This window comes from Felis catus, chromosome B1 (assembly GCF_018350175.1).
Source record: "Felis catus isolate Fca126 chromosome B1, F.catus_Fca126_mat1.0, whole genome shotgun sequence".
In the NCBI taxonomy this organism is placed as follows: domain Eukaryota; kingdom Metazoa; phylum Chordata; class Mammalia; order Carnivora; family Felidae; genus Felis; species Felis catus.
The window spans coordinates 16,481,505-16,508,988 of record NC_058371.1 but is presented as its reverse complement, the minus strand read 5'-3'; the positions used below and the strand labels follow the sequence as shown (position 1 = coordinate 16,508,988).

Here is a 27,484-nt window from a genome sequence, read left to right as displayed (position 1 = left end):
CATGACCTGAACTGAAATCAAGAGCCGGACGCTTAACTGACTGAGCCACCCAGGCGCCCCTAATATGTAACAGTTTTTCAATTAATTCTTTTAATCAATGAGAAATACGCTACATCTGATATCCAGCTCTCTTCATGATCCATTCTGCACATATAAACGATCCAACTCAAGATTCTGAACTAAACATTGCAGAAAATTCCAGAATGGGGAGGCAGATGAGTAGGAAAGTAGGGCTCTTGGGAAAAGATGTGAAATGAGTGTCCTCCGACAAAATGTAATTACGAGGGCAAAACAGCAAACAGTTACCTGAATAATGAAGCCATCAAAAACAGATGCAGTGAGGATGAGAAGGTAGGCATGAATTAGCTAAAATAAGTAATGTTTTTATAGCTTAAAACTACATACCCACATCTACCTACTTAGGAAATAAGCAGGCATATAGGTTTCTTCTTAGAAATAACCAAAATGGAAAAGCATAGAAGGTGTCCTGAAAATACTTTTACTTTTTAAAAACAAAAGCTATAAATAAAGAAGGCGGCAAGCAACCCGTGCATGTCTTTACACTTAAAACATGTTTATGTCTGCGCTCCATTGAAGAATAAAATCTTCTTCTTTTTTTTTTTAAGTTTTTTTTTTAAGTTTATTTATTTTTGAGACAGAGAGAGACAGAGCATGAACGGGGGAGGGGCAGAGAGAGAGGGAGACACAGAATCGGAAGCAGGCTCCGGGCTCCGAGCCATCAGCCCAGAGCCCGACGCGGGGCTCGAACCCACGGACCGCGAGATCGTGACCTGAGCCGAAGTCGGACGCTTAACCGACTGAGCCACCCAGGCGCCCCTAAAATCTTTTTCTTTACACAAAATAGATTCCTTATCAAGATATGCCAGTTAAATAAATGCCCGACAACCAGCTTCCAAGACCTGTAAATAAAAATTTTTCTGATGATGGCACTTCGGTGCTAAAGCTACTTATTCTCCTTATTGTAAGCTTTAGCACATCCAAAGGGGCCAGAAAGAAAGAGAAGTTAAGGTTCTGACTATGTCACTAGCTTCAGAACTAACAAGATCAGTGCAGAGCGAATCTATCATTACGCCAAGCCTAACAACTCCTCCACAGTAAACTAATGATTACACAGCAATAGTCCATCCTTGCCTTTCAATTTCATGTCAGTTTGCCTGTGCCTTGTATCAAACACGAGGTTTCTATTTGTTCGTTGTTTGAAATCACTTTTAAAGTTATAAGTGAATTCTAAGGGTTTGCCACGAAGATCCTGATGTAACTGGGCTTGACAGATTATTCCATACTGAAAGTACGTTTCTCAGCCAAATACAGATCAAGTGAGAGTGTTGATCTTAAGAGTAATGGCTACACATCAGGGGCGGGGGAGGGGGAAACCCAACCCTGAAACGTGTCTCTTCCAGGGAGCTGTCATTTAAGAAAGGAGATACTGTCTACATCCTCAGGAAAATTGATCAAAATTGGTATGAGGGAGAGCACCACGGGAGAGTGGGCATTTTTCCCATCTCCTACGTGGAGGTAAGTCCTACCCCTTCCCTCTCCCATGGCTGCTGTTTCCAAAGTCGCCACAGATCAAGAATAGGTAACTTTTTTTCCCTCATAGAAACTCATGCCTCCTGAGAAGGCACAGCCTGCAAGACCGCCTCCCCCAGCCCAGCCTGGAGAAATCGGAGAAGCTGTAGCCAAATATAATTTCAATGCTGACACAAACGTGGAGCTGTCGCTGAGAAAGGTACCCTGGCCGTTGTCGTCAACAGTGCTTTTGAAAGGCTGTGTATTTCCAAAACTAAAATAGGTTATCTATTTCCTTGGACGTTTTTGTGTTTCCCCCATGTGCTACAAAGGACTCTATGAGGCCACCCTGAGGCGCTGTTACCTACCGCTCCGGGTCCTTCCAGAAGAGGTCCCCTGGGGGATGCACAGCTTCTCAGAGAGTTTCCCTCCAGGCTTAGCATGGCAGGTTCCACGTCTCCTCCAAGGGGCGCCTCAGGCTGAACAGCCAGGAGCTCTACACGTGGAAACATCAAAAGGAAAAGCACTTGCATACACTTCAAAATATTGTTTGTCCTGCTGCCTTATTATTCAAATTTAAAAAAAAAATGGGTGTTTCAACATTTACTTTTATCTTGGAATCCAGGAATGGTCCTAACGTAATGAAGGTACTTCACCCTACAGAGCCTTTTTGAGGAGACATTTTTGTGCAGGGCTGTTCCCCTGATCATCAGCCTTCTCTAGGCCTCATGACTGACCCAAATTTCACTAGCAACCGATCCAATTCTAGTATCTTAATAATATCAGGAAGAAATCTTTTTCTCATTTTTTAATGTTTAGTTATTTATTTTGAGAGAGAGAGAGAAAGAGAGGGCATGGGGGGAAGGGGTAGAGAGTGAGGGAGAGAGAATCCCAAGCAGGCTCCGTGTTGACAGAGCCCTATGTGGGGCTCGAACTCAGGAACCGTGAGATCATGACCTGAGCCGAAACCAATCACTGGATGTTTAACTGACTGAGCCACCCAGGTGCCCCCAGAAAGAACTCTTTTTAATTTGTTTCTGCGCAGAAAGATCAAACGAACTATCTTCATGGTTTGCTAAACCATCACATTCGTTTGTTTGAGGTGACCACGTGTCTGCACAGAGCACAGGCTAGAGAGTCACAGGCAGGGTGGTTCTAGAACTTCTTCGCCTACTGGCGAATCCCTTAGCCAGGGGCAAGGAAGGGAAACGACACGGTTCTTGTACCGGCAGAACCTCATCCCATTCTCCCTTCTCGGCCCTGGTTCTGCATCATCAACCCATTCTCCTCGTCTACCCTCCCAGCGGCAACACAACATTCCGTGAACCATCCCGGCTGATGTTTCATACTATAAAGAGCAGCTTCTGCCAATGCAATTTATAGCTCCAGCGACAGCCTGGCAACAGCAGTGTGCTGCCCAGAAAAATCAGTGCAATTTTAACATTAGGGAGATTTACTTCTCCTCAGTTATGTTCTGTGCAGAGGCCACGAACCAATCAGAATGGACAGTGAGTGGTGTTACACGATCTTGATCCAGACCAGGTGGGTGCCGGCCCTGGGCACAGCTGTGGATTATCTAGGGTACGTCCTTTGCCCCATCCTGCCAGCCTTACTCTTTGCTCCTGCTTACCACACGTAGATCAAGAAAGCAAAACGGTATGCCATTCAACTTCCTCCCTTCCGGAGCTTGACTTCCGTAATCCATTTCAGATCCACAATCACAGCGAGCTGAGTCGCACTGTTTTGAAGCTCTTCCTGCAGAAGGTCATTTCCCCGAATGCTGTCAATGATAGGATAACGCTACTGTCATTGAGGTTTTCCCTGTTAAACTATTCTGCTTTTTAAAGTAACTGATACAAGTCATTTCACATGGTACCGGTGTGAACATGTGTAAGCCCATTCACACAAAGCAAGCATCCTTAGGGGAGATTCTAATGTCATCGACGAATGATTACGTATCGTACATGTTGATAATCTGTAATTTGGGAATGAGCTCAGAGCCTTCATTTTCATCCCCCTGACAAAAACAAACAACAAACAACAATCATAACAGCTGGAGGTATCAAACTTTCCCAGATGGAAAGCTATTGCTTATTAGAAACCATTGACAATTGACAGTTTTTATGTTACCACATCTGTATTTATAATGCATTTTCCTAATATTCATTGCAGGGAGATAGAGTTATTCTTCTTAAAAGAGTTGATCAAAACTGGTATGAAGGTAAAATTCCAGGAACCAGCAGACAAGGCATCTTCCCTGTTTCCTATGTAGAAGTTGTCAAGAAGAATACAACCAAAGGTGCTGAGGACTACCCTGACCCTCCAATACCCCACAGCTATTCTAGCGATAGAATCCACAGCTTAAGTTCAAATAAGGTAAGAAGACATCCTAGCATATTAGTGTCATGTTTGGGAGCTTGATGCAAGATCATCGACATGGGATGTTAGGCATAGACTAAAACATCATACCTATTGCAAAGCGACAAAATGTGCATGTTATGTTTCTGAGTGTGCGTGCCATGTCAAGTCAATATAATTGAATCTTTCTGAGCGGTGCTAGCGCAAAGGTTTCATGCTTGATTTTGATAATTTTATTTTCAAAGTAAAATACTGAAAGAGAAAACATTAGCATCATAAAATCCTATATGATATAGGTCTGTATGTATGTATGCAATTATAGCTGCTTTTTGAAATTCAATTTTTTTCTGCAGCTTGATTTTATTTTTAGATATGCATGTTTTACATAGATTCTATGCAGGTGTAAGTAGTATATATAAGTATAGAATGTATTGATAGGTAGATAGATAGATCCCAAAATGGTTTATTTCAACAACACATGGTAATTGAGTTGACAAAATTCTATGAAAGTCTTGGGGTATTTTGATACAGAAAGAGAGAAAGTAAAAATCTTTAATTAAGGTCTGTAAGTCAGTTTGTTTATTAGTTTGAATGAAAATGCCATTGGTTCTTAGGAGTCCTCAAGTTTGTTTTATTAGGTTTAGGATGATTTCCACTGTCTCACTAGAGCCAGTAGCTAAAGATAATTACCTTTCTCAACATGTAGTTTAAAAGGGACTTTGCTTCCTGAACTGGTTGATTAGAAAAGGCTATTCCAAAAAAAAAAGAAAAAGAAAAAGAAAAGGCTATTCTACTCTCTTTACTCACAGTGTGAAGTTGTTCTTAATTTTCTATTGAATTATATATAATATGTTGTGTTCTTCTCATGGATGGTATTTAGGGATTTCTGTCTCCTTTTCATTGACTTTCAAGTGTAAAACTTTAAATTACCAAGGAATTATTTCCAAAATATTGTAAGTACTTCCCAACATTTTAAACATTTTGTTTCCCATAACTTACTGAAAATTTTAACTGAGACCAAGGCTGGGACATGGAAAACTAAATCATTTGGCCCTAGCAAGATAACATCAACATCACAGACATGAAATCATTTCATGTCCCAAAGCAAGAGAGCATCCCCAGTGACCTCAACTACTCCTTGAAAATGAGTCTACAAGGATTTTACATATGTAAATGAGCTAAGAATCTACTGTCCGAAGAGAAGCATTTTCTTTTAAAAGGGCATTTTATTTATTCTACTCTTTGAAGACTGGGTTTCCGTTGCAGGGTAATTGCTATAAATCCCTTATCACTGAATAATAGAACAGATTGGCAACACTGGATAACAGAACGGTAATCAGATTGTGTCTGGTTGATAATAAAGTTTTCCAGAATCTTCTTTAGTAGGTTGACTTCACTACCAGAGCTTAGCGTTAGAGAGCAACATCCTTCCTTCAACAGTTCCTACTGATAAAAAGACAATATCAGAACCTTCAACCATATGTTTGTCTTATTTACCATTCAGTCATCTTAAAAAACTACCAGATGAATTTCAAAGCAACTGTACCTTCAAACAAAATATTATAAGAAAGAATAGGCATTTATCTAGAAAGCCTTATTTAATATTTAAGAAATTCTTCCATAATGTCTTAATTAATACTGGCAATGCAATACTGTAGATCACAGTGTTTTAATCCTTGTTGTGGATATGATTTAAATGTATTTTCAGTTACCTAAACTTTTTCTTAGAATACCAGATTTTACGTTTTATAAATAGAGAAATTTCACTAAAAACTAATTAGTGTTTTATTCTCACTGCTGGGAAGAAAATATGTTGAAAAGCTTATGTCCATAATTTGAAAAAAAAAAATGCTTAATGATTTCGACCCATCTGGTAATCTATGATATCATTGACTTAATAAGGGAAACTTCTCACTAGTGTTGAACTGGATCATTTTCAGAAAAAGAACTATAATATACTTCTAAGCCATGACATCCAAAATACACGAAATGTTATGTATCCTATTTTCTAACTGGTATTTGCAAATAGAGGAAAGAACTCATTGACTCATGCATCACTCTGACACATTCAAATCACATTTCCTGACATACTATCTTTATTTTAGGGGAGATCCAAATGGAAGTTGATACCATTTCTGATATTTCTGCTTTTAGTGTAGTTGAATCCAATTCGAACGCTTTAGGGAGGAAAGGTAATTATGTGATTTTTGTATTATAGGTATATTTATGTTATGTAGGTATCTCAGATACGTAATTTGGCTTTTTGTAGAAGCAAGTCCATTGTAAAGCTAAGCACTTGGAACCTGTTAACATGTATACTGGCAACCGTCGTGGTAACAGCACCGGAGTAGTGGCAGTAATAGTGACAGTGGTAGTCATGACAACGGTGGGATTGAAAGATCTTTCTTCCTTGTCTACATAGTATTCCTGACCATGAGAGAAAATGAAAGCGAAAAGTAATCATCTAGAATTCTTACGTGTTTCACAGAGTTTCAAAATCTGTTATTCTGTTGCATGACAAAGAGCATAAGATAGAATGCTGGCCAATAAGAGAATTTCTCTAGACTACAAAATGAGACTTAGGTAATTTCTGTCTTACTAAAAACTGAACATAGACAGGACCTGCTAGGGGTGGCTATCTATCTAGTAACAGACCACATGTATAGTATCACTTTACATCAGGTGCTAGGTGGACTGAAGACCACCTGAATCTTCTGTTAGGATGCTCACGTGAGTTTTGTGACTCTTTGGCTTATATACCCCCACCCCAAGGTGACAGGACATCGTATTTCCTTTAAAAAAAATAGCTATATAAATTCTATTAATGCCCCATTCCTGTTAAAGGACACAGAAGTCAAAAGTTAAGTGGCCTTAGGACCAAGAGCGCCGAGTGCATGAGTGAGGTCTCATCCTAAACAACCAACGAGAAAATGCATCTCCAAAATCTTCCAGACCCAAACCATCTCCCTGGAGAGAATGACAGTAAAATGCCATCCACCAGACTGTCAAGGCCTTCCTACGTAGAGCATGTAGCATTCTTTCCAGTTCAGCAATAGAATGTCTTAGAATGTTTCTAGGCAGCCCTTCCAGAACTACTTTTAAGGAATTTCCATTACCATTCCGTTTTGTTCAATACATCCAAAATATACTGATAATAGTAAGATCCACTGAAGGATATTTTTACTTCAGGAGATTAAGTTTCATAAATTATACTCCACAGGTTTACATAAAAGAATGGGAGTCCTAGCAGAAGTTTACTCCCGTTAAAATCATATGTTCCTTTTCTTGATCCGCTAGATAACATCACTTAGGGATTCACTGTCTGACCTTCTTATCGCTACTACAGCTTTACCTTATCATTTGACACCTGAGACCCCTTCCAAATACTAGGAGAGTTTCATTGTTCAGATAACCTTCCAGTTAACATGCGAAGGATTTTATTTGAATTCCGCAAAAATATCCACAAATCGAGACCACAGCGCAAAATATGTTTCTATTTATTACCACCACTTCCCTGCATTTCTCTGTCTCTGTGTTTTGATGTATGATTTTCTTGGTTTGCATTTCAACCTTATAATCCCTGCTCGTTTCTAAGTTGGCTTTCAGTGAACCAGCCCCTCCTCCCACGCACAAAGCTTCACCGGGCTCAGATAGAACAGCCCAGGGGCGGCTGCGTCTGACAGCCGAGTGCCCACCGGCAAATCCTTTGACCCCAACACCGCCTCACTCTCTGGACAATTTCCTGGATGAATTGGAGAAGCTTGGTGCTTTAACCTTACCAGCCGACCAAGCCAAACCAAATATCCTAGAGGAGATCATCCTCGAGATTAAGGAGGAGCCCTCAGATCTCCTCCCCTTGCCTCCAGCATCTGCACCTGCCAAATCCCCTTCTTCTCTGCTGCCTTTCCCCCGCTCAGGGGTGACCTCAGCTGCAGTCCGGCCTTCTGAGGCAACACCACTTCAAGATCCCAGAAAGACAACTCAGAACAAATGGGCAGGTTTGACAAAAATACGAAAGGGCTTTGGAGGCCCTGAGAAAGTACCCGAAGTCCTAGGTGACAAGTTTGTGGCCTCTGCACACACTAATGTGGCTCCCTTGCCCAAAAGTCTCCCCGCCATCGGAGAGGAAGATGAGGATATCTATGAGGGGTTTCTGTCAGGCATCCGAAGAGGGCCAGAGTGTCGAGAACCGGATGCCTTGTGGTGTGCCCGCGACGGCACAGAGGTGACACCAAGCCTGCACATCGAAGAGGAGGAAGAAGAGAGGCAACCTGACTGTTTAAAATATCCAGTAGCCACCCCCACAGACCCTAGGATCCCTAAGGAAGACAGCAGTGCAGTGAAAACCAGTACTGAGGTATTTTAACCTTGCCTAATTACCAAAGAACTAACCCGTCTTGACTATATTTAGCTAGTACAGTTAATCACATTACTAAACGTCAATTTTGGCATTGCTCTAAAAGGCTTCCTCTTAAGAAACACAAGCACTACGTAAGTTGGGGGTGGAGGGGCGTAAGGAAACTCACCAAATTTTAGTAAGATGATGTAAATATCTGATGTCATTCCATTATTTGTTTGTGACTAGAAATTCATATTTTAAACAGTCTATAATTGATAGTCTTCCTGACTTTTTGTTATTAATAATGATAGCTACATAGTTGAACTCTTACTGAGTATCAGACAGTGTTCTAAGAACTCTTCGTCAATGAGATGGGTTATCTTATTAGCCCCACTTGAGAAATTAGAAAACTGATACACAGAGAGACCAGTCCAATTCCAATGGCAGTTTGTAAAAAGGGAGAGAGACAGAACCAAAAGGCACGCCGGTACCCTTTTAACTCTCGGAAGAAATAATTTCTTCAGGTTGGTGACCACTTAAGACTACTAATGCATTTTCATCTTACAAAGAATCTTGAGCAATGATTTTCATTAGTAAAGAGGGGACATACCCTAAATCTTTAGTTTGTAAATTTTTGTCTTAAGACAAAAACAAAACTTCATTTCTCACATATGTAACCTGTAATTTAGAAAGAAAATACGATTACTGGCAAATACTGAAATTAGGAAACAAAATGTTTTATATCATGCTACTCTGCAGTCACTTTCCCCCATGGATCGTCTATTTTAAAATCTTAGAAAACAAAAATAATTTTTAAAATCCCATAGTTTTCTATTAAGATCTTGCCAACAACAAATATAGAGGCACGTGGCCTGTACTATAGGACGTTCTTGGGCTTAAATAATGATCAGTGCCCATGAGACCCCTGGACATCCACAAAACCCCGAGGCTTGGCTAGTTCCTCAACCAGGAGAGAAAAGGTCATCTGCACAAAGAACCCAGCCATGCCTGTATTTGTATAAAATAAAACAAATACACTACTTAGCAAAAGAGATCATTCATTACAGAAAGTCAAGCATGTTTCTAAGTCAGTTATTCAAATAGCTGCTGGCACACATCAGTTCCCCGGCTTTGTAACTAACCAGCTAGAAATTGTAATCTACTTTACAAGCAAGTAACAAAGAGTCATTGCAGGTTTGTAGTTTTTCCTTCATGTTTAGAAGCAGCCATCCTGTGAATATATTCTAAAATTGTAGACTATGGGGGGTTCTTCTGTCCAGCCACCCATATCAGAAAAATGATCACACTCACTTGGGGGATATTCTCTAAAGACCACATAACCTCATTCTGGGCACAAGCGTAATCACATCTTGTCTTTCCTCAATCTTTAAGCCGCCTTCATTTTCTCCGGGAGATCGAACGTCTACACCTTTTCCCAGCTGTGTCCTTCCCTCCCTTCCTTTCCATTCTCCCTGGGCCTCTGTCTCTGACTTGGCCTCTACACTTTCTCAGACTACCCAGCCCTACACACCTCCCCTTCTCCCTAAATACCCTTATCAACAGGAGATAAATTCACCAAAATTAAAGGTAACTGCATCCCGAGTGTGGTTTATTGCATGCCTTTAAATGAATTTTATTAATTAGATGTATTTAGATTTGTGCCATCTTACAAGTTCTAAGAAGTCGTGTAAATATTGGTTGCTAACTTTTAACATCATTGGCATGGCCTCTATCCCAAAAACTTAAAAGACACGCTTGCATACCCAGACTCAATTTTACATAGAAAAATAAAAAGCAATCATTAGGTATTTTTTTGGAGAACCATCCCATTCAAAGACATCAGCTTGGTGCCTGTCATCTCCTGTCACTTCTCAGTGGGCTCACTGCCTCCCACGTTTCTCACCCATCAGCAGGTTCAGCAGAGCCCGAGGGCAGGATGATCTTCAGTACTGTCTTGAGCTCTATTCTTCCACAAAACTGAAGTAACTTAATGAGGATGCAGGAATGATACTTCCCTTGGTTGACAGTTAACAAAGCACCCAACTCAGAGCCTTGCGGGCTGGCAGTTCTCCTAATTTTCAACTCCCCATAAGGACACCAGTAAAAGAGACTTTCAACAAAATTAATGACTGGCCCTGGAAAGACATTTAATGACAACCACAGCATGAAATGACTCCATCACAGAAAAGCTTGGCTTCTACAATCAGCATGATCCTGAAATCTCTTCCTTTAGACAAAAGGTGATAGACTTCAAATAATAACCCATCCTCACATCCAATGTTTTGAATGTGAATGAGAGCCTCTGCAGTTAAGGGAAAACTCAAAGGCTCTGGTAGAGTCGAGTTTCTTTACCAGAAAGCACCAACACCCGAGAAATGCCATCTGCACGATACTCCCAACTCCCATCACTAACTCCATCCAACAAAATAGTCCAATGTGAATGTGAATTCATCTTATGTGTGAAAGGAATTTTTGAAAAAGTGGAATACTTTAAAGACTAGTTGCTCTTTGCCCTTTGAGATTTCATTTTGACCGGCATGAAATAATTAGGAAATCTTAAAAATAATAATACTTTAGATATTATCTAAGACCAAGAATTTGCCCCGCCCCCCCACCCCCATTCCTTCTGTGGTTCTCTTTTTAAGGCCAAAGTATTTATTCCCTGTCTTTCCCTACTGGTTCTTTAGCCCTTAAACTTAGTCAATAAATGGCTAAATAACTTTAGAATCAGTTTGGATTTTTAGGATTTAGAGAGATAAAGATCACTCACTGCCATTGTACTATCAAGGACAAAACCAAGATTTATGCAAGTTCATTCTTCAAGAACCAAGCTCAACTGATACACACGTTAGGTGTCAGTTGTTTGCAGAATGGTATGAGAGAATGGACATATTTACAATAACAATGTTTCCAAAGAATACTTTTCATAACTACATCAAATAACTAACTCCAGAAAAATGAAGTGGTTTTTTTCTCTATTTTATCTCATACTCAAGAGCAAATGATAACTTTCAATCCCCCCACTTTTGAAAACCTTATAAATGTCTTTTTCTATTCATTGGAAAGATATAAGTTGATGAATTCGTTGGTGCTTATTGTAAATATAAATGCAAATTGAAACAGCTGCAAATCTCAGGCCATTATTATAGTTTAACCCCACGTCTGATACTGATAAACTGTGGAGGCTTGAGTCCTCTAAGAAGCCTTCCTATTTCTTCCATTTCAAGAATGTTACACGTTATGCTCATTACCAAGAAAGTAACCCTGCACCAAAAGCAAAGATAAAATAAAATTTTAATAATGTTTTAGAAGGTATAGCATAGTATGCATGAATCATTACACTTTTATCAATCCTTATCAACCATTTAATGCACTTTTATTCTTTTAATAAAATTTAATGCAATTTTACTCCTGTGAAGTATCTTCTGAGACAATGTAAGCCTGTCATATCCAATCCAAAATCTTCCATAAACGCAAAATTCACCAACACGTTATAGATGACAGAAGGCTGAAAATGTACATATAAATTATGAGCAATATATAAATCAGAAACCAATATTTTCTCTTCTATTTTGAACATCTTTTTTAAATAATGGTTTTTCATAATAAAAATTATCATAATTCTCAGTTCTCCTATAAGCCGAACTTCCAATTCCATCTAAGAGACTTATGGCATGTGGACTCTTTATGCAGAGATAGAAGGGCTCTTCTTTGGGCTTCTTCCAAGAAACTCAATTTTTGTGGGCCCATTGGGAAGTCTCCTCACTCTAAAGCCATCCCATCAGAGAGTGACCCCCTTGAGCACGGTTTCCAACATGGAATTAAGCCCTGATTCTTCCTAATATGTTCAAATGATCTTTCCAGCTGTTTGTCCACATCATTCTAACAGCTAAATGTCTTTTTTCCTCTATGAGCCTTGATGTTTGTAGAACCCCTCCCCGCATCAGTCGAAATGGGGACAGCTGCTGTGCCAAAAAACTCAAAATAACAACAGCTTAAACAACATACAAGTATATTTCTCTGGTACCTAAGTGTCGGGCATTCAGGGCTGGTATGTGGCTCCAGAATCATCAGAAAACCCAGGAGATTCCATTTTATTTTTGCACATCATCTCCCCAGTGAGAAGCCTCCACCGCCTGGTCCAAAGTGGTTGCACCAGCTCTCGCAGCCCCTTCCTATTGTGTATCCCGTCTGTCAGAACTTATCACATGAGCACATTTAGATCCAAGGAAGACTTTATTCAGAAGGTCCATGTGCCTATCAGGATTCTAGGACGGAGGACAGACAAGAAAAGAATGGATACTGGAGCACATCAAGCATTCTCTGCCATAACCCTTTAGAGAAAAATGCTTAATGCATTTCGTATCCACAGACTGCAGATTTGAGGTCAGTTATTATAAAAACTTTCTTCAGTGAGAGTTTAGAAAATCATGTTTTTATTGAAGAGTCCTTTCTCTAGTCCCGCTGAAGTTCTCATAAGGGACTCAAATACTTGTCAAGGACAAGTGGTAGATCCTGTCCACTACTGGAAAGAAAATAAAGCATACTCACACACAAGAAAGGTTAGCTTATTCACTGTCCTATTAAAAATCTTACTTTGGAAGAACGCCAAAATAGTCACAAGGTGGAGTCAGGACGATATTCAGTATTTAATTATATTTCACCATTTTCCCCCAGAAAAGCCGTGTTTTCTTCCTCTGTGTTTTGTCAGAAAATTTGCCCCAACAAGCAGTTGAGACTTTTTATGAAACTTTATGGGTATTGAGTGAAATTTCCCTCTATTTTACCTTGCATCTACTCAAATGTGCACACACACACACAAAAACCCAGGTCCAATCTGAGGGTGTCTTGAATCCCACTGTTAAACATTCTATTAAAGACGTACAAATTCTCGTGTGTGTTCTTAGCCATCGATATCGCACTCAAACATCCTCTTTATGCCAGCTTCTCTCTGAAAGTCTTTCTCTGCTGTGCCTGTTGAGTTCCGTATGAAAGCGGCACCTGACGCCTGTGGCGTGAAACCTACAGGCAGCTAGAAGAGCTGTCTGCAGACTGGTGAACCCTTCCCGCTCTGCTGCTATGCAAGAGTTTGGCATGCTGCGTGCGTGTGCATGAAAAAACAAAACAGGAAAGCTTCTCCTGAAGGCTGTAAACCGAAGACAAGAACTAACTAACCTCTTATGGCTTTTCCAGGCTGACTTAAAAAGCGAGATATTTGTCTTGGGTAAGCCTCCGCGTAGCCCAGTGATGTCTAGGAGACACTGCAGCTCACCTGTCAGAGGGCTCAGCGGTTCCCACAGGGTAGGGTCAGAACGCCCCACCTGGAGCCAGGCACCCTGGCCATTCGCCTCCAGTGGGTGGCTCCTCCTTAATTGTCATTGCTGTGCTTTGCCCGTAAAGTAGGGCCAGAGGTACCCTTGAGACAAAGTGACCCCAACCACGATGAGCTATGAAATCAGATCAACACAAAAATCCTCTGCTGTCTTTAAGCAATGTGTTTTCCTTTTGTGTGTGTGTGTGTGTGTGTGTGTGTGTGTGTGTATGCGTGTAAGCTTTCCAAAATCCAAAAAGGTCTGACCAGATTCTCATGGTACAAAGGAGGGCGTAGCGTATGTCGTCTTCTACGTCCGTCCGTCTCAGGCTTCCACGTTCTCTGTAAATTGCTGTTTTCCAGTCATGGTTTTTAGTGCGAAGAATAAGGCTGCTACCAATCATATACTGAACTCGCATGCTTCCAGTGATGTTTGCTTCTGTGGCATTCCGTTTATTTCCCTTTGTTTTGTTTTTCCCTTTAAATCCACGATTCTTGTTGCGAAATACCCTGTTGCTCTGGTGATGTGTGCTACATTAGCTCCATGATGCTTTTTAAGCCAATGCTACTGCCCTGGACTCCAGATACTCCCAGGCTCTTGACAGCTTTGATTGAATTTGAAGGTGAAATTACTTTCCCCTGTAACTCTTTGGTTCTGTAACATCACATCAAAAGCGCTTTCCTATGAACGGGTTGTAAATGGTATTATCAGTTCTGGGGAAGGCAGCCAAGGCTTGTAGGGATTTCCATCTCCTCAAAAGTCAGTCTTTTCACCATTTCTATTTGATAAACCCTGGTTTAACCTCACCTGGTCTATTACATGACTATGCTTTGCAAATATTTAAGGGCCCAATTGATTGCAAAGAGGATTTCCTTTTCTACTTTCAAAAAATGTAGATACCTCTCTGTGTTTATGCCAATTTTGTGCTTTTTGCTTTGCATAATGAGACCTCACTTTGTTTCTGAGGTAGAGATTTGGGTTGCCGTAGAGAAAGAGGAATGTTGATTTGAAGAGATTCTTAGACTCACTCACACAAGGGCCTTCTAGAGCCAAAACAAAAAGAAAGATTTCTCCACAATTAATGTGGCCCAGCCATAAATTTCCCATGGGTCAATGAGATGCTATGTTTTGGGTCACCTCAAGTTTTTTTTCTTTGCCAGATGCATACATTATGTACTTATATGTGTTTGTGTGGAACATACATTTTCTATATTCTTTAGATTCATCCAAAGTTGTATACCATCATTTAAGAAGGAAAAATAATCCTATAAACATAAACATGGGACTGTTATTAGGGGAATGTCATCGAATTCTGGTTGGCAAATACTACACCTAACATTTTCTGGAAAAAAATTGACTGAAAAACTCCAGAAGTGCTTATAACTCTTTCAAATATTCTTCCACATTAGTATTTAAAGTACAGCCAATCCTCATTCAAGAATCACCAAATACTAGATAGAGCTACCAGAAATGCCTCTGCCGAAGCACAGATAGACAAATGGCTTCTGGACAGACTGCATCTCCCCATCTGAGCTAGGCAAGTAGATGTTTTACTGAAACCAGAGATTCTAGGATATTTCAGACCAGTTCCCTTATGATTAGGTTGGTTCTGGCTTTGAATATTAGCGTGTGCTTAAAACTTGTCCCGTTTGTATCTGCTTTTGATAACTTAAAAAAAAATAGCTACACTAAAAGCGAGAGGAAAAAAAAAAAAGATGGCTACATTGCCAAGGAAAAAAGTTAAATATTGAGGATTCCATGAAAACAACATGGCGCTTCATTGGGTTTTCCAATTTTACTATACTCTTAAGACTCTCTGAATGTCACAAGTGTATATTCTATATTGCTCACAACACTGCTAAGAAGTTATGAATAATGAGCAGAGTTAAAACAGAAACAAGCACAGACCTAAAATACGGGTGGCTACACAGAGATCTTTTCTCAAGAATTTAAAACACGGGAAGGGAAGCAGGTAGTCAGAAAGACACATGAATATCTATTCCACAGCGTTCTGTGGTCTTTAAAGTAGCCTTTCAAAACGAATCCAGGCTCAAGGAACGAACTTTGTGAGAGAGCTGTCCGAAGGCAGAAACTTTTCGCACGTTGCTTCCACTAATCACCATTCGGTGGCAATAGAGTGCAAACACGTTACAGATCTTTTCCTCAAGGTTTGCGCCTTATAACACCAGGACAGGGGAAAGGCAAAAGATAGTCTCCTAAGATAATTGGCTTGAGTATCCATATAGAACATAAACACCTGCCTAAAAGACAAAATAAAGATGCTGATCCACCTAATCCATCACAGTCATCTTTTACTATGAGTGCCAGTCAACATTTTAATTCTGTTTCTTCTTTTTACTTATTTGTGATTTAAGAAATGATCTTTGAGTTTGGGTTCACTGATCTGAAAAATGAAGCTGAATTGTTACCGTGACTGTTTTTACGGGACTGGGACACTTGAGAATTAATTGGCACAGCTCTCTGACAACAGAGGGTTAAGGTTGATGAGGGCACCTATACATAACGGAGGAAGTGTGTCTGTGGGAACGGATTCCCTGAGGGGGACAAGATTCTAATCACCATCCTGACCAACTCTTTGGTTTTAGAGAAAAGGAAGCTCAGGCACATATCCAAGGCTACATTGGTAGTCAGTGCCATACCATGAAGACAGGAATGTGCCCTCTTAATGCTACTTGTTCCTCTATGGACCAAATATTTTTTAAATAAATTAATTCAAATACTGTAGCTAGTCACATTTCCTCAAAACTGGTTCCTAACTATCCAGATTCATATGGAGATGATTCCTGTTAAAGGTAAACTTAGAAAAGTTCCTGAAGTCACCAAGATAATAGTGCTAATAAAGGCTGCGATAAATCTTGGCCTGAGCATGTGAACAGTATAGAGACCTGGTAAGTCAGAAAAGGGGGTGGGAGGTTCATTAAAGGCTATAAAGGAAGAGAAAAGACATACTGCAAAGGATTGGTAGAAACAAGGACGTTACTGGCTGGCTCGCCCAGGAACGTGAGTCCCCTTGAGACATAGACACCTGTGGCATTAAGGGAGCCACATACTTCTGGCAACAGCTCCATGTTCCCAGTTGTCAAAGGGATGATTCATTTAAATAACTTATGGTGTGAGTCGAATTAAAAGAATTAAAGTAGAATTGTAATGATGACAACAAAAGGTCCCATATGGACTTTAAAAGTAGATTGTTTTATTTCAATGAACAATCTGATTTTTAAAGCCATATTTAGGGGCACCTGGGTGGCTCAGTCGGTTAAGAATCTGACTTCAGCTTAGGTCCTGATCTCATGGTTCGTGGGTTCGAGCCCCATGTCAGGCTCTGTGCTGATAGCTCAGAGCCTAGAGACTGCTTCAGATTCTGTGTCTCCCTCTCTCTCTCTGTTCCTCCCCGCCTCGCACTCTGTGTGTGTATGTCTCTCTCTCAAAAATGAATAAACGTTTAAAAAAATTAAAAAATTAAGTCATATTCACATTTAACAGAAAAGAGCAATGAAATTCAACCTCCCAGATTTACCAAGCACCGGATGCCATGATAGAAAAGTAAAACTTTTACTCAACTTAAAAATGTTAGAATGACTTAAACATGTAGAAAGAGCACAACGAAATACATTTTACAAAACATTTTCTCTGAAGATAAGAAAAGATCATCAGATGATATTTTCTTACTTATAACTTTGTTCTGCACTGTAACTGGTGCTATGATATTTTTGCGAGACAACAGTAGCTGTCCTCGAATGGGCTTTGAAATACAGCATTTTGATTTTTTTAATTCCATTTTTAAATTTTTTTGAGCGATTAACATGAGCATTTTCAATATCACGTGGCTTGAATGTATAATCTTTGGCCAGAAATTTTACTCCTGGAAGTGTGTTCTAAAGAATGTCCAAAAGAAGTAAATACTTCTTTGTATAAAAATGTTTATAGCATTGCTGCTTATGAACGTGTAAAAAGACTAGACTAACCTTAACTTCGAAAACAAAAAAGAGAAATGGTTAGGAAAACTAAAAAAATATATCTACACCAACGTGAGGGCATATTATTCTGCAGTGGCTTAAGATGAAAAAGAAGACTAGACAACTATCAGAAAATATTAATAGTAATTGATATATATGTATTTTATTTCTGCATAAAAGTTATATATATATGATTGGATGAGGATTTGAAGAAATTTAATAGGATATAGGCTTGTGGATGGCTTATATTTATTTTACATATAATATTTACTTATTTATATTTTAATGTATGTATTATTTATATATAAGAATTATAGAATTATTCAATATATTCATATTGAATTAAAATGGTTAGAAAATGGTTTAGTTTTGACTTCTCTTAAAATAGTATATTTTATCATTTTAATAATAAATACATTGTGAGTAATTTTATATTGATTTATAGAAGTTTTGTATTCTGAAGCCATACACGTTTCCAATCATTTCCATCCACTCTGTAGTCTTAGGTTTATATATTCCATGCACAGACTGCTGAGTGAAATTTCTAAAAAGTAAACACTTCCAATTAATAGACTGAATGCTTAAAGTTTTAGTAATGTAAGTGCCTGGTATCCTTTTTTTTTTTTTTTAATGGTTATTTATTTTTGAGAGAGCACAAGCGGGGAAGGGGCAAAGAGAGAGGGACAGAGGATATGAAGCGGGCTCTGTGTTGACAGCTGCCAGCAGTAAGCCCGATGTGGGGCTCGAACTCATGAACCTGTGAGATCATGACCTGAGCCGAAGTCAGACGCTCAACCAACTGAGTCACCCAGGTGCTCTAAGTGCCTCATCTTCTTATGCTAGAAAGACAGCTTGGATGGGAGGGGAGTGAATACAGAATTGAGGAAGGGGAGGGAGCAAATTATAGACTCATAGACTGAAAGCAACCCCAGAGTTCTCCATCCATTCTTGGACCAGTGGGATTTTTATGGACAATTTGCAGGGTAAAATTCCCAGCCTGTCAGTAATCCACTCATAATGCAGGGACCCACGAATTGGCCCTGATGTCTAAGGACATGGACCCATCTAACTCAGTGGTCATCAAGAAGTCACTTTTATAAGTGTCATGCAAACGCCTACTTATCGCATTTTAGCACGCAGCCATCATTTAGAAGAGGATGTCTTTGAACTGTGTTGTGAATGAATTGTAATATTTTTCTTTCCCTGAAATGGTAACATTTAGGTAGTCGGTAGAAACGACGTTGAGTTTACATATTCGACAAACATGTTAACTTTCATTCGTTGCAATATTTGTGTGGATATGTGGGATGCTAAGGTTTGTCATTTCCAATATTATAAGTATCTATTACAGATACTGGTCTTGATGCTTAGTTTAAAAAGAAAGGAAACTCTTTTGAGAGTTCAGTGCACTGGGAATTTCTACCAATATTTCTCTTCTAAGGTAAAATGTTACATGTTACCTGGATATTGTTTGTTACCCTCTAGTTAAAGTTCTCTGTTTTCTCTTTCTAAAAATGCATGTGTTCTCTCAACATTGAGAACAGAGAGTGTTAATTCAAATGTAGCATGGGACGTCTGCCTATCTACATTTTCATCCGTACTGTATGTGAAAATGTTGTCTGTGAAGGAAAAGTAGATTGAATGTGGATACTTTGCCGTTAGACTAAATGTGGTTTATTTTCCGCTTGTTTGAGAAAACGCTGAAGAATAAGGTTGTATGAAGGTGTCCAGATTTCCCATTCTAGTGATTTGGTGTCTATGTTCTTGCCATATTCCTGGCCTTTGAAAAATCAATGGGACTAAACCCTGACTTTTCCTTAAACCTTGAACAGACTAGATTCTAGATACATTCCAAATATTTGAACCTTGGTTATTTTCATTTAATTCAAAGCACCCTTCAAAATATTTGGATTATTAATCCTGCAGAAACCCTTTATTTGGTTTTTTTTTCCCTTCCTCTTGGTTTTTTACAACAGGAAATATTAAATGTCAAGAAAAGTACCATGCCATTATCCAAATTATCTTTTACTTAGTACCAGTTTAAACGCTGATTACATTGAAAATCATTTCATTTCAGCCACAGCGTCCTGTGTTTACTCATGAAAACATTCAAGGTGGGGGGGAACCGTAAGTATTCTTCTTATCTTCTAAGTTCAAGACTAACCTTGACTCACAAAACAGACAACTGGTGTACCAAAACAGAGGACTTTGCAAGTGAAAGAGGACAAAGTAACTAAAATGAGGCCTCTGTGATCGGTCTCTTTCATAACGTAGAGCAGAAGTTCATTTTAAAAAGAAACCCAATCATTTTGCATAGCAGCCTTCGATTTACACGCCAGAAAAACCTAACGGCGCTCCAGTGATGCCTAAGATTTACCAATCTGCCTCCCTCTTTGTTCTCCCAACCATGCAAATTCCAGTAACCACGGCTGTAAAGACACAGAAGTGTCCTAACAGTGGTTGTACACATATCTGAAGACCAGAAGAATGTCAAAGTAGACCAGAAGTGATAAGTCAGTAACAAAATTCCAAGGTTACCTTTTGACAAAGGTCTTCGGGAATGGCAGCGTATTAAAACAGTCACTGTCATTCAGTTAAATGCCTTTTCCCGCTTACAAATGCCCTCTCCTCTCTGACCCACAAGTCACCTCAAATCGAAGGTGTCACACATTGTCTTTAAGATGCTCTTTGGCGTGTGTATCCATTTCTGCTCCATTTTGCCCATAAGAGATGTTCAGCGGCGACATACTTCCCACTGGCTACTGCCTAGCCTGGAAGTCAGGAGCTAGACCCCTGGGAAGGAGCACGGGTGGGAGCACGGACGGAACTAAACCTTGTGAGGTACCCCTGAGCACAAGCAGGGCCTCCAGCCCACGGCGCAGTGAAAAAATTTAAAAAAATCAAGTATGACCTGTAATTCTAAAGTTTTGGTTTGTTGCCTTATTTAAGCAAATGATAGGAACACAAGACAAAAAATAAATTCCCGGCCTGTTTAGGTCTATTGTGTTACCAGCACATCGTATTAAGCAGCTGTTAAGGTGATTACGCATTAATAGGTATATTATGTTATACTGTTTTATGTCATAGAAAGTTAATACTTCCAAGTGTGGTCATTTGGGTATTTATAGAAACCACAGAGCTCACAGGTAGGAGAAGGCACTTTTTCAAGGTCCTGCTGTGGACTTTAGAAACATCTACTAAACATTACTAAATTTCTATTTGATTACAACCCCAAGGAGTGGGATGATGGGGTGTCACTTAATTTCTTTCATTTAAAAAATAGATTGGAATGAAAATAGGTACCTAAGGTTATAATGTTGCCGCAATTCAGAACTATAATAAAATGTGTTACAGGAGACATTGCAAGTTATAGAGACAGCTTCAAACTTGGCTGAGCATTTTTTATTTAAAAGACAAATTTCTTTTTGAAGCATCCTGACCTCACCACCATCATTCATCTCACCGACACATCTTTCAAAATAGCATTTTAATTGTAATTCGGCTGCATTTCCTGTCGTGCAACACTGGTTTTGAAAGCCAGCAGAGGCAGAGGGGTTTCCGGAAGGTTTGTTTATGTTTTCCATGAAACTCCCAATTTTTTTCCTTTTCCTTTTTTTTTTTTTTTTTTTTTTTTTATGTGTGTGTGGTCTAATTAAACCCGAATGGTAAGTAAATGTTGAGGAGCATACTGGCTTTTGTCATACCAGAGTGAAGTAGGAGTTTGTGCCAATTTTGTTTTTTTTTTAGCCCTTGGGACCTTGAGATTCTTCAAGCAGCTGGGGTTTGGTGGCCTTAAATGGGCCTGTCTCCATAAGAGTTTGGACAAGTGCCCGAGGGAAGAAGGCTGAAGCCTCAAAAGCTCAATCAGAGAATCAGTGTTTCCCAAAGGGAGAGCTTCAATGTATATCCATAGAATCAGCAGCCCAGGAATGACTTTCTCCCTCAAATGTGACACTGGCAAAGGGACCAGGTTGAAATCAACTTTCCCCATATGAATTTAGAAAAGATAGCGTCCCTTCACCAGAGCAGCCTCCAGATCAAATCCTTAAAGCAAACAACAAAATAATAGGTCTCCTCTAATCAGGGCTGGCCCTGTGGAAATATCGAAATTAAGCAATGTTGGTTTTCAACACCTCCCTGTCTTTTTTACCACTGCTCTGGGATTCTGGCTACCTTTCTCTGTCCTTCTCCTTAATCAGAATCCTTTTTCAACAGAAGACATCAGATGCCCAGTTTCAAAAGAGCACAAGTGGCAGAAAAGATTCCCTAGCAGGATAAAATATTAACAGGGAAAGACAGCTCTAATGTTGTGATTTCAGGCTTTGGTACCAGCCAGAGAAAATAATGTATTCTAGGGATGATGTTAGGCATCACATCTCACCAGCTCTTTCCCAGACAACCACCACCATCGCTAACCCCCACCACAAGCCAACTTTATCTGGGTCCCCCAATCTGAAAAAGTTCATGGACAGAGAGGAAAGCCAACGGAGCCATGTCCCTGATTTATGACATGCTGTTTGCGTTCAAATGATAGAATAGTTTTGTTCCACCAAAATGTGATTTTCTGACTGAATGAAGTAATTAGATGTAAATCATTCTTGTTCCAGCAGTATTCAATATTATCTGCTTTCTAAAGTTGACCTTAAAAATCCAAAGTGCCCTGAAATGTGGTTTTTATTTTCTTCCATTGGCAGAATTACACAACTGTTGTAAGAAGCAGCAAAAACAAAAGTTCACGGAGTTTTTAAAATCCCCCTCATTCTGTTGGTAATATTTTAACAGTGATAGAAAGTTTTCATGTTAATTGCATATCAATTGCTTCTTGAACTGCTCAGCTGCTAGGACTTGTGTCTTCACTTTCCGAAATGCCAATCCATGTTAATATGCAGTAAAATACATACTATTTTGTTAACCACAAATTCAATTTTACTGATCAATGTCACCCAAATAAAGGCGTTCAAAGAATTCAGGCAGAGAAAGGAAACTGGTAGCATTCTGTCAGTAATTCTTTTTTACATAAAATTATTTCAAGGGAGAGTTCCAACATCAAACACAATTTCTCCAGGACCTATTTTAAAACGAAACTTATACCCACAATCTATTGTTTGATATTGGCTCACTAATCAGTGAGCATAGAATACACCTGCTTGACTTCAGAGGTGAATTACATCAGATTTTCAAATTCTAAATTCTCATAAAACACTGATTCAAACTATAAAACTAAATGGCTGTAAAGAATTCCTGTTGGCAGAAAAAATAACCTTTTCTTCTACAGTAATCCCCACATAGCGATTTAGAAGACATGACTAACACAGTTTGCACATCTCAATTTAGAATCACTTGAAAATTCAACTTGGAAGTCCCAATTATTTGCTTTTGATTATAGTCAGCTAAACCTGTAACCCCTTCTCATTTTTACATTGCTGGATAATGCACATATCACTTCTTTTATATTCTATACTCTTATTTAATGTCTTCATGATATCTGTGAGTGGACAATTGGAATCCAGGCCTGATTTAGAAATGTCAAAATGTTTTAATCCAACTTGTGGATACTCTAACCTTCCACAAATACTCCTCACTGTAGTTTTGAAATGCTATCAGAGTGGTCTAAGCCCCATGAAAATCTAAATATTTCTATTTACTTTTCACGCTTACCAAAGATTTATACTAATTTCACACGTTAATAAGAATAGAAACGTTGAAAGTAAAATGACTATTGTATAATTTTCTATAGTTTCACAAAGGTGTAAAGATTTGTTTTTAAACGCATCCATTTGTCCTGTTTAAGGTTTCAGGCTCTGTATAACTATACTCCTAGGAATGAAGATGAGCTGGAACTCAGAGAAAGCGATGTCATTGATGTGATGGAGAAGTGTGACGATGGATGGTTTGTGGGTATGTGTACACTTCCTTCCACACCCTCCTTCCACACCCCTTTGGCCGCCTTAGAACTGGCTCGTATTTGCTCACTTGCGATGGACAAAGGCACTTGCGATGCCTCGGATCTTTCACACATTGCCCTGCATTTTTAATATGGCTTAGTATCTACTGCTTTGGCCATACGTGATTTTTCTGCTAGTTTTAGTTCCACTTCCACTGAGAGAAGCAAATGTCTTCGAATAGCACCAACCAGGAAAGACTGAGGTCTAAGAACCATAACAACGGCGTTTCCTAAACGAGAAACAGTATCACTCTGTCAGGTGGGCGGTTAGGTGTCCGCAGTGAGGATCTAATTGGAAAAAACCAAGATGCAGCGAGCAGTTCATCTACTTACTAGGTCTGAGGTTCAGTGCCCCGAAAGTTCAATGATCCACCTTTATGTTAATTTTTGGTAAAAGTTGAGAGAGGTTCCATTCTTACCACTTAAAAGGCAATCACGTCCTTACCATCTTAAAAGAAGACTAGAGCTTTTCTGAGAAAACTTTTGTAGATAAGAGAATCATACAATGGGACACACAGGAAAGAGGTGAAAGAAAGAAAGAAAGAAAGAAAGAAAGAAAGAAAGAAAGAAAGAAAGAAAGAAAGAAAGAAAGAAAGAAAGAAAGAAAGAAAGACACAGGGGAGAGAGGAGACAAGATGAGGGAACCAGGGCTTTCTATAGACAGGTAATCAGTGAGGAAAATAATCAGAGAACCGAGCAGACACCAGCCTCTGCTTCTGTTCATATTAATCCCCCCATTTAGAACAAAAGTAAATGGCTAACCCACACAGGGGAAAAGAAAATCAATCAAACCAAGACAAGAAGTTCCAGAATGTAAATGAAACCGTAGAGCCTCTCTTCACTCCATTGACGCTAGAAATCCTAAGGAAGAATTCAGCACACCAACCTTTATTAACGGTTTCAAAGGAATTCTGTTATTTGAAACCAAAGGCAATCATGATGATGGCCAGTCGTACCTGATGATGAACCCCTGTCTACAAATAGTTCTTGGCCTTTTTTTTTTTCTTTAGTGACTGTAAATTTTTATGTTTTACCAAGGACTCTGGCAGTGCTATTTGTAAATGAATGAGGCGGCATTCAGCGTGATCTTCTATGACATCACAAAACTGGACGGTCCCTGATAGGCCATTGTTACACCGTGTCGCACTTTTCTAGTCCATCCCATCCCACTGCCAGCCTTGTCTTTATTTAGATTGTCCTTGAAAACGTCACTTCCCCCAGTGCTTTTTCCTTTCCTCACTCTTGCCTAGCAGCCTTGGTGATGGAGCATCGTTATACTTAATATCATTACACTTAAAAACCCACCTCCTCAGCAGGATTGTCTTTTCCTTCAGGCAGGGAGGCTGAGCTTTTTTTTTCCCTTTAGTCTGGTGCGGGCTGGGAGCGCAGCGCCGAACCTTAGGAGGCAGTGAAGGCGGCAGGCAGTACAAATGAAACCGCTCACTTTGTCTGCTATGCCTTCAAGTGAGTTTGCTCTCTTTCCCAAACCCTGCTGGGCTTGCTCTCTTCGTGAAGGCTTGTAAATGAAGAGCTTTCAAGACCGCAAAGAAAAACCGATTATTTCATTGCTGTCCGTTTCATTTGCTGCTTCTATTTTCAGGAACCTCGAGAAGAACCAAATTCTTTGGTACTTTTCCCGGAAACTATGTCAAGAGGCTGTGAATCACTCTCCCTCCTTTTTATGCGGCATTTCAGCACCGCATCTGTATAACCTTGCCTGAAAGATACCCTTAGGCCTCCTCCTCCCGCTGTCCTGCCTTCCAGTTTCCAGTAGAAGTCACCCACTGTCACCATCTCTATCTGCCACCAGACCACCAGCAAAGGAACTTCCTGCTGCCCCGCCCTGGGGAGGCTAGCAGACTCGCTTCCGCATGAAAGTGCATATCCCTGATGTCTGCTCTAAACTTTGAGAAGTCGATACGTGAGATCAGAAAGAAAATCATTATAGTTAGAAAGGGTTACGTATTTGAGGCAAAAAAAAAAAAAAAAAAAGGAAACGTCTCAAGGAGACTCTCTAGTTCACTTCGAAAGATATTCTCCCCTCAGGCAGCCAGAGATTGTGTTTTACTAAATGCTGTGGTTTGCATTTTCGCATCCTTAGCTTGGCAGTGTATTTTCCTTTCACGAGTTTGCCTAGTGTCCTGGTTTACACGACATGAAAACTGTACTTCGGCTATCGTTTGCCTGCACTTATATATTGTAATACGCACAGTGATTACAAAAATCTAAAGCAAGAGTAGGAAAGTTAATCCGAATGAGTGTGATTTTGTTGATTGAATGTGAGTTTTCAAATAGGAGCCTTTTCCTGCAGTCTCTTCTGTACTTTTTAGAAGTGCAAACCGTAAGTGATTAAGAGCCTTTGGTAATAATCATGAGACTATAAGAGGTTTAGCTAGATGACAAAAAAAAAAACAAAAACAAAAACAAAAACAAAACCTATTGTGTTGTAAAGTTGCATTGCTATTTTATATTAAAATGTAATAATCAGCATCATGAACAATGAGCTCTTAGTGTTTTATTTATCTGATAAAATTTTAATAAAAACAGTGTTAGTGAGAGGTGCAAAGAATTATCCTAACGTAGACACTTGAAAGTATCTGTAAGCAATATTCATAGGTAAGATTTCACTGTGTGCACACATATACATTTGAGATTGTGTGAAAATGGACAATCCATATGGTATGTTGTACATTTTATGGAAATGTAAAGGAATCCCACACATTATTTTATAGAAATAGAGTACTTCAGAAGCATCACAAGTATGAAGGCTGGTTTTAGCAAGGATTATGATCAATACAATTATTTTTACTATGATAATTATTTTTCTTCTATGGAACTCAGAATCCTGGCTACATTTGAGGACAGGAATATGTTGAGCCTGATTTTCCTGGTGTGTGTAAAAATATTTCCTCGGAATACATTAGGCACTTTTTAGAGGCAATGTTAAATCGTTCGGGTTCTATTTTCTGCCCTGAAGTAGACATTTACAAAATGGTTTTGGGACCTGAAAGATTTAATGTGGTCCACAGTGCCTGAATTACACATACCTTGAGAACTAGCTTTGTATTTCTTATGACTTTGCATAAGAACTATTCATATTTGGATCTTGAGCACCTTATAGATAAAACTTTTTATGGCGTTTCTTCTGTGGACAGTGATTGATCTTTTCACAATGTACGTAGACCCTAGCATTTTGTACATATGTTTGCTCTTTTGTACAGACTATTTAGTTGTTGAGAAAATGGGAATTTCCTAATTTGGTCTTTATCCTTCACTTTAAACTAGGCTAAAACACTTTCAACAGATTATCCTTTACATATCCCACAGATCACAAGCACGCCTTGATTGCGCGATTCTGTAAGATAGCATTTACGCAAAAGTTTATGAACTTACAAGATCTGAGCAGCCAAACTGAAATGTACATAAATACTGATTACAGAGGAATCTCATTAGAAAGAAGGTAAAGAAACATCTTTGAGTAGACTACCTTGATTACTGTCAAATTCACAAGCAGCTTTATATTTTAAAGGCTTTGGGTTTGAAACTGAGTCAACTGCATGCAGCTTTGCTGATAAATGAATATTTATCTTTGATGCCATTTATGAGAAAAGATTTCAATATCTGTTGCCTGTCATATTTAAGAAAAATTACTGTTTCTACTCTCTGTATCTGATTTTAAAAGGAAAAATATTCATACCTGGCTTTCAGCTTATTGACTTTGAATTCTTATAAGCGAAGGTCATTGTGTTTTTCTTGAATAGACATCTAATAAATTTTGCTTGGAAGTATACCTCAGTTTTTCTTTTTGACATTTCTCCGTAAGAAAATTGTGTAGTTTACCCCCAATTTCTTCTGTAAGCCAAGAGAAAATGCATTTACTCTATGTTCTCCTGATACACAAATGGAGAAAAGATGTATATGCATCAGCTCAGAGAAGAAATATTCTTTAAACTCATCACTAAACCTCATTTGCGGAATGAATACTCTTTGGCTGAAAATCACCACTCAGCTAAAAGCAACACAT

The 27,484-nt window shown here is 39.2% G+C and overlaps 1 protein-coding gene and 1 long non-coding RNA gene across 51 annotated transcripts in view; one reads left to right on the top strand and one right to left on the bottom strand.

Moving 5' to 3' along the window:
- LOC111560096 overlaps positions 1 to 3,703 on the bottom strand; it is a 268,612-nt gene extending 264,909 nt beyond the window's left edge. Inside the window, exons 1-2 of the long non-coding RNA XR_002741620.2 lie at positions 3,161 to 3,703; positions 1,899 to 2,026 (exon numbers count right to left, since the gene is read on the bottom strand). This is a non-coding gene — a long non-coding RNA (uncharacterized LOC111560096). The remainder of the gene's footprint in view (positions 1 to 1,898; positions 2,027 to 3,160) is intronic.
- Positions 1 to 27,250, top strand: part of SORBS2 (sorbin and SH3 domain containing 2) — a 226,131-nt gene extending 198,881 nt beyond the window's left edge. For 29 of the 50 annotated variants that reach the window (XM_023252324.2, XM_045056779.1, XM_045056784.1 and 26 more), the window contains 5 exons: positions 1,422 to 1,536; positions 1,622 to 1,750; positions 3,703 to 3,906; positions 7,484 to 8,245; positions 9,620 to 13,118. In XM_023252324.2, the coding sequence (XP_023108092.2) occupies positions 1,422 to 1,536; positions 1,622 to 1,750; positions 3,703 to 3,906; positions 7,484 to 8,245; positions 9,620 to 9,853 (1,444 nt within the window). In that variant the 3' untranslated portion in view covers positions 9,854 to 13,118. Of the gene's footprint in view, positions 1 to 1,421; positions 1,537 to 1,621; positions 1,751 to 3,702; positions 3,907 to 7,483; positions 8,246 to 9,619; positions 13,119 to 19,593; positions 19,644 to 23,307; positions 23,415 to 25,060 lie in introns of those variants that run through there. The other 21 variants (XM_045056819.1, XM_045056818.1, XM_045056820.1 and 18 more) reach the window with 4 other exon arrangements.
- The last annotated feature ends 234 nt before the right edge of the window (positions 27,251 to 27,484 follow it).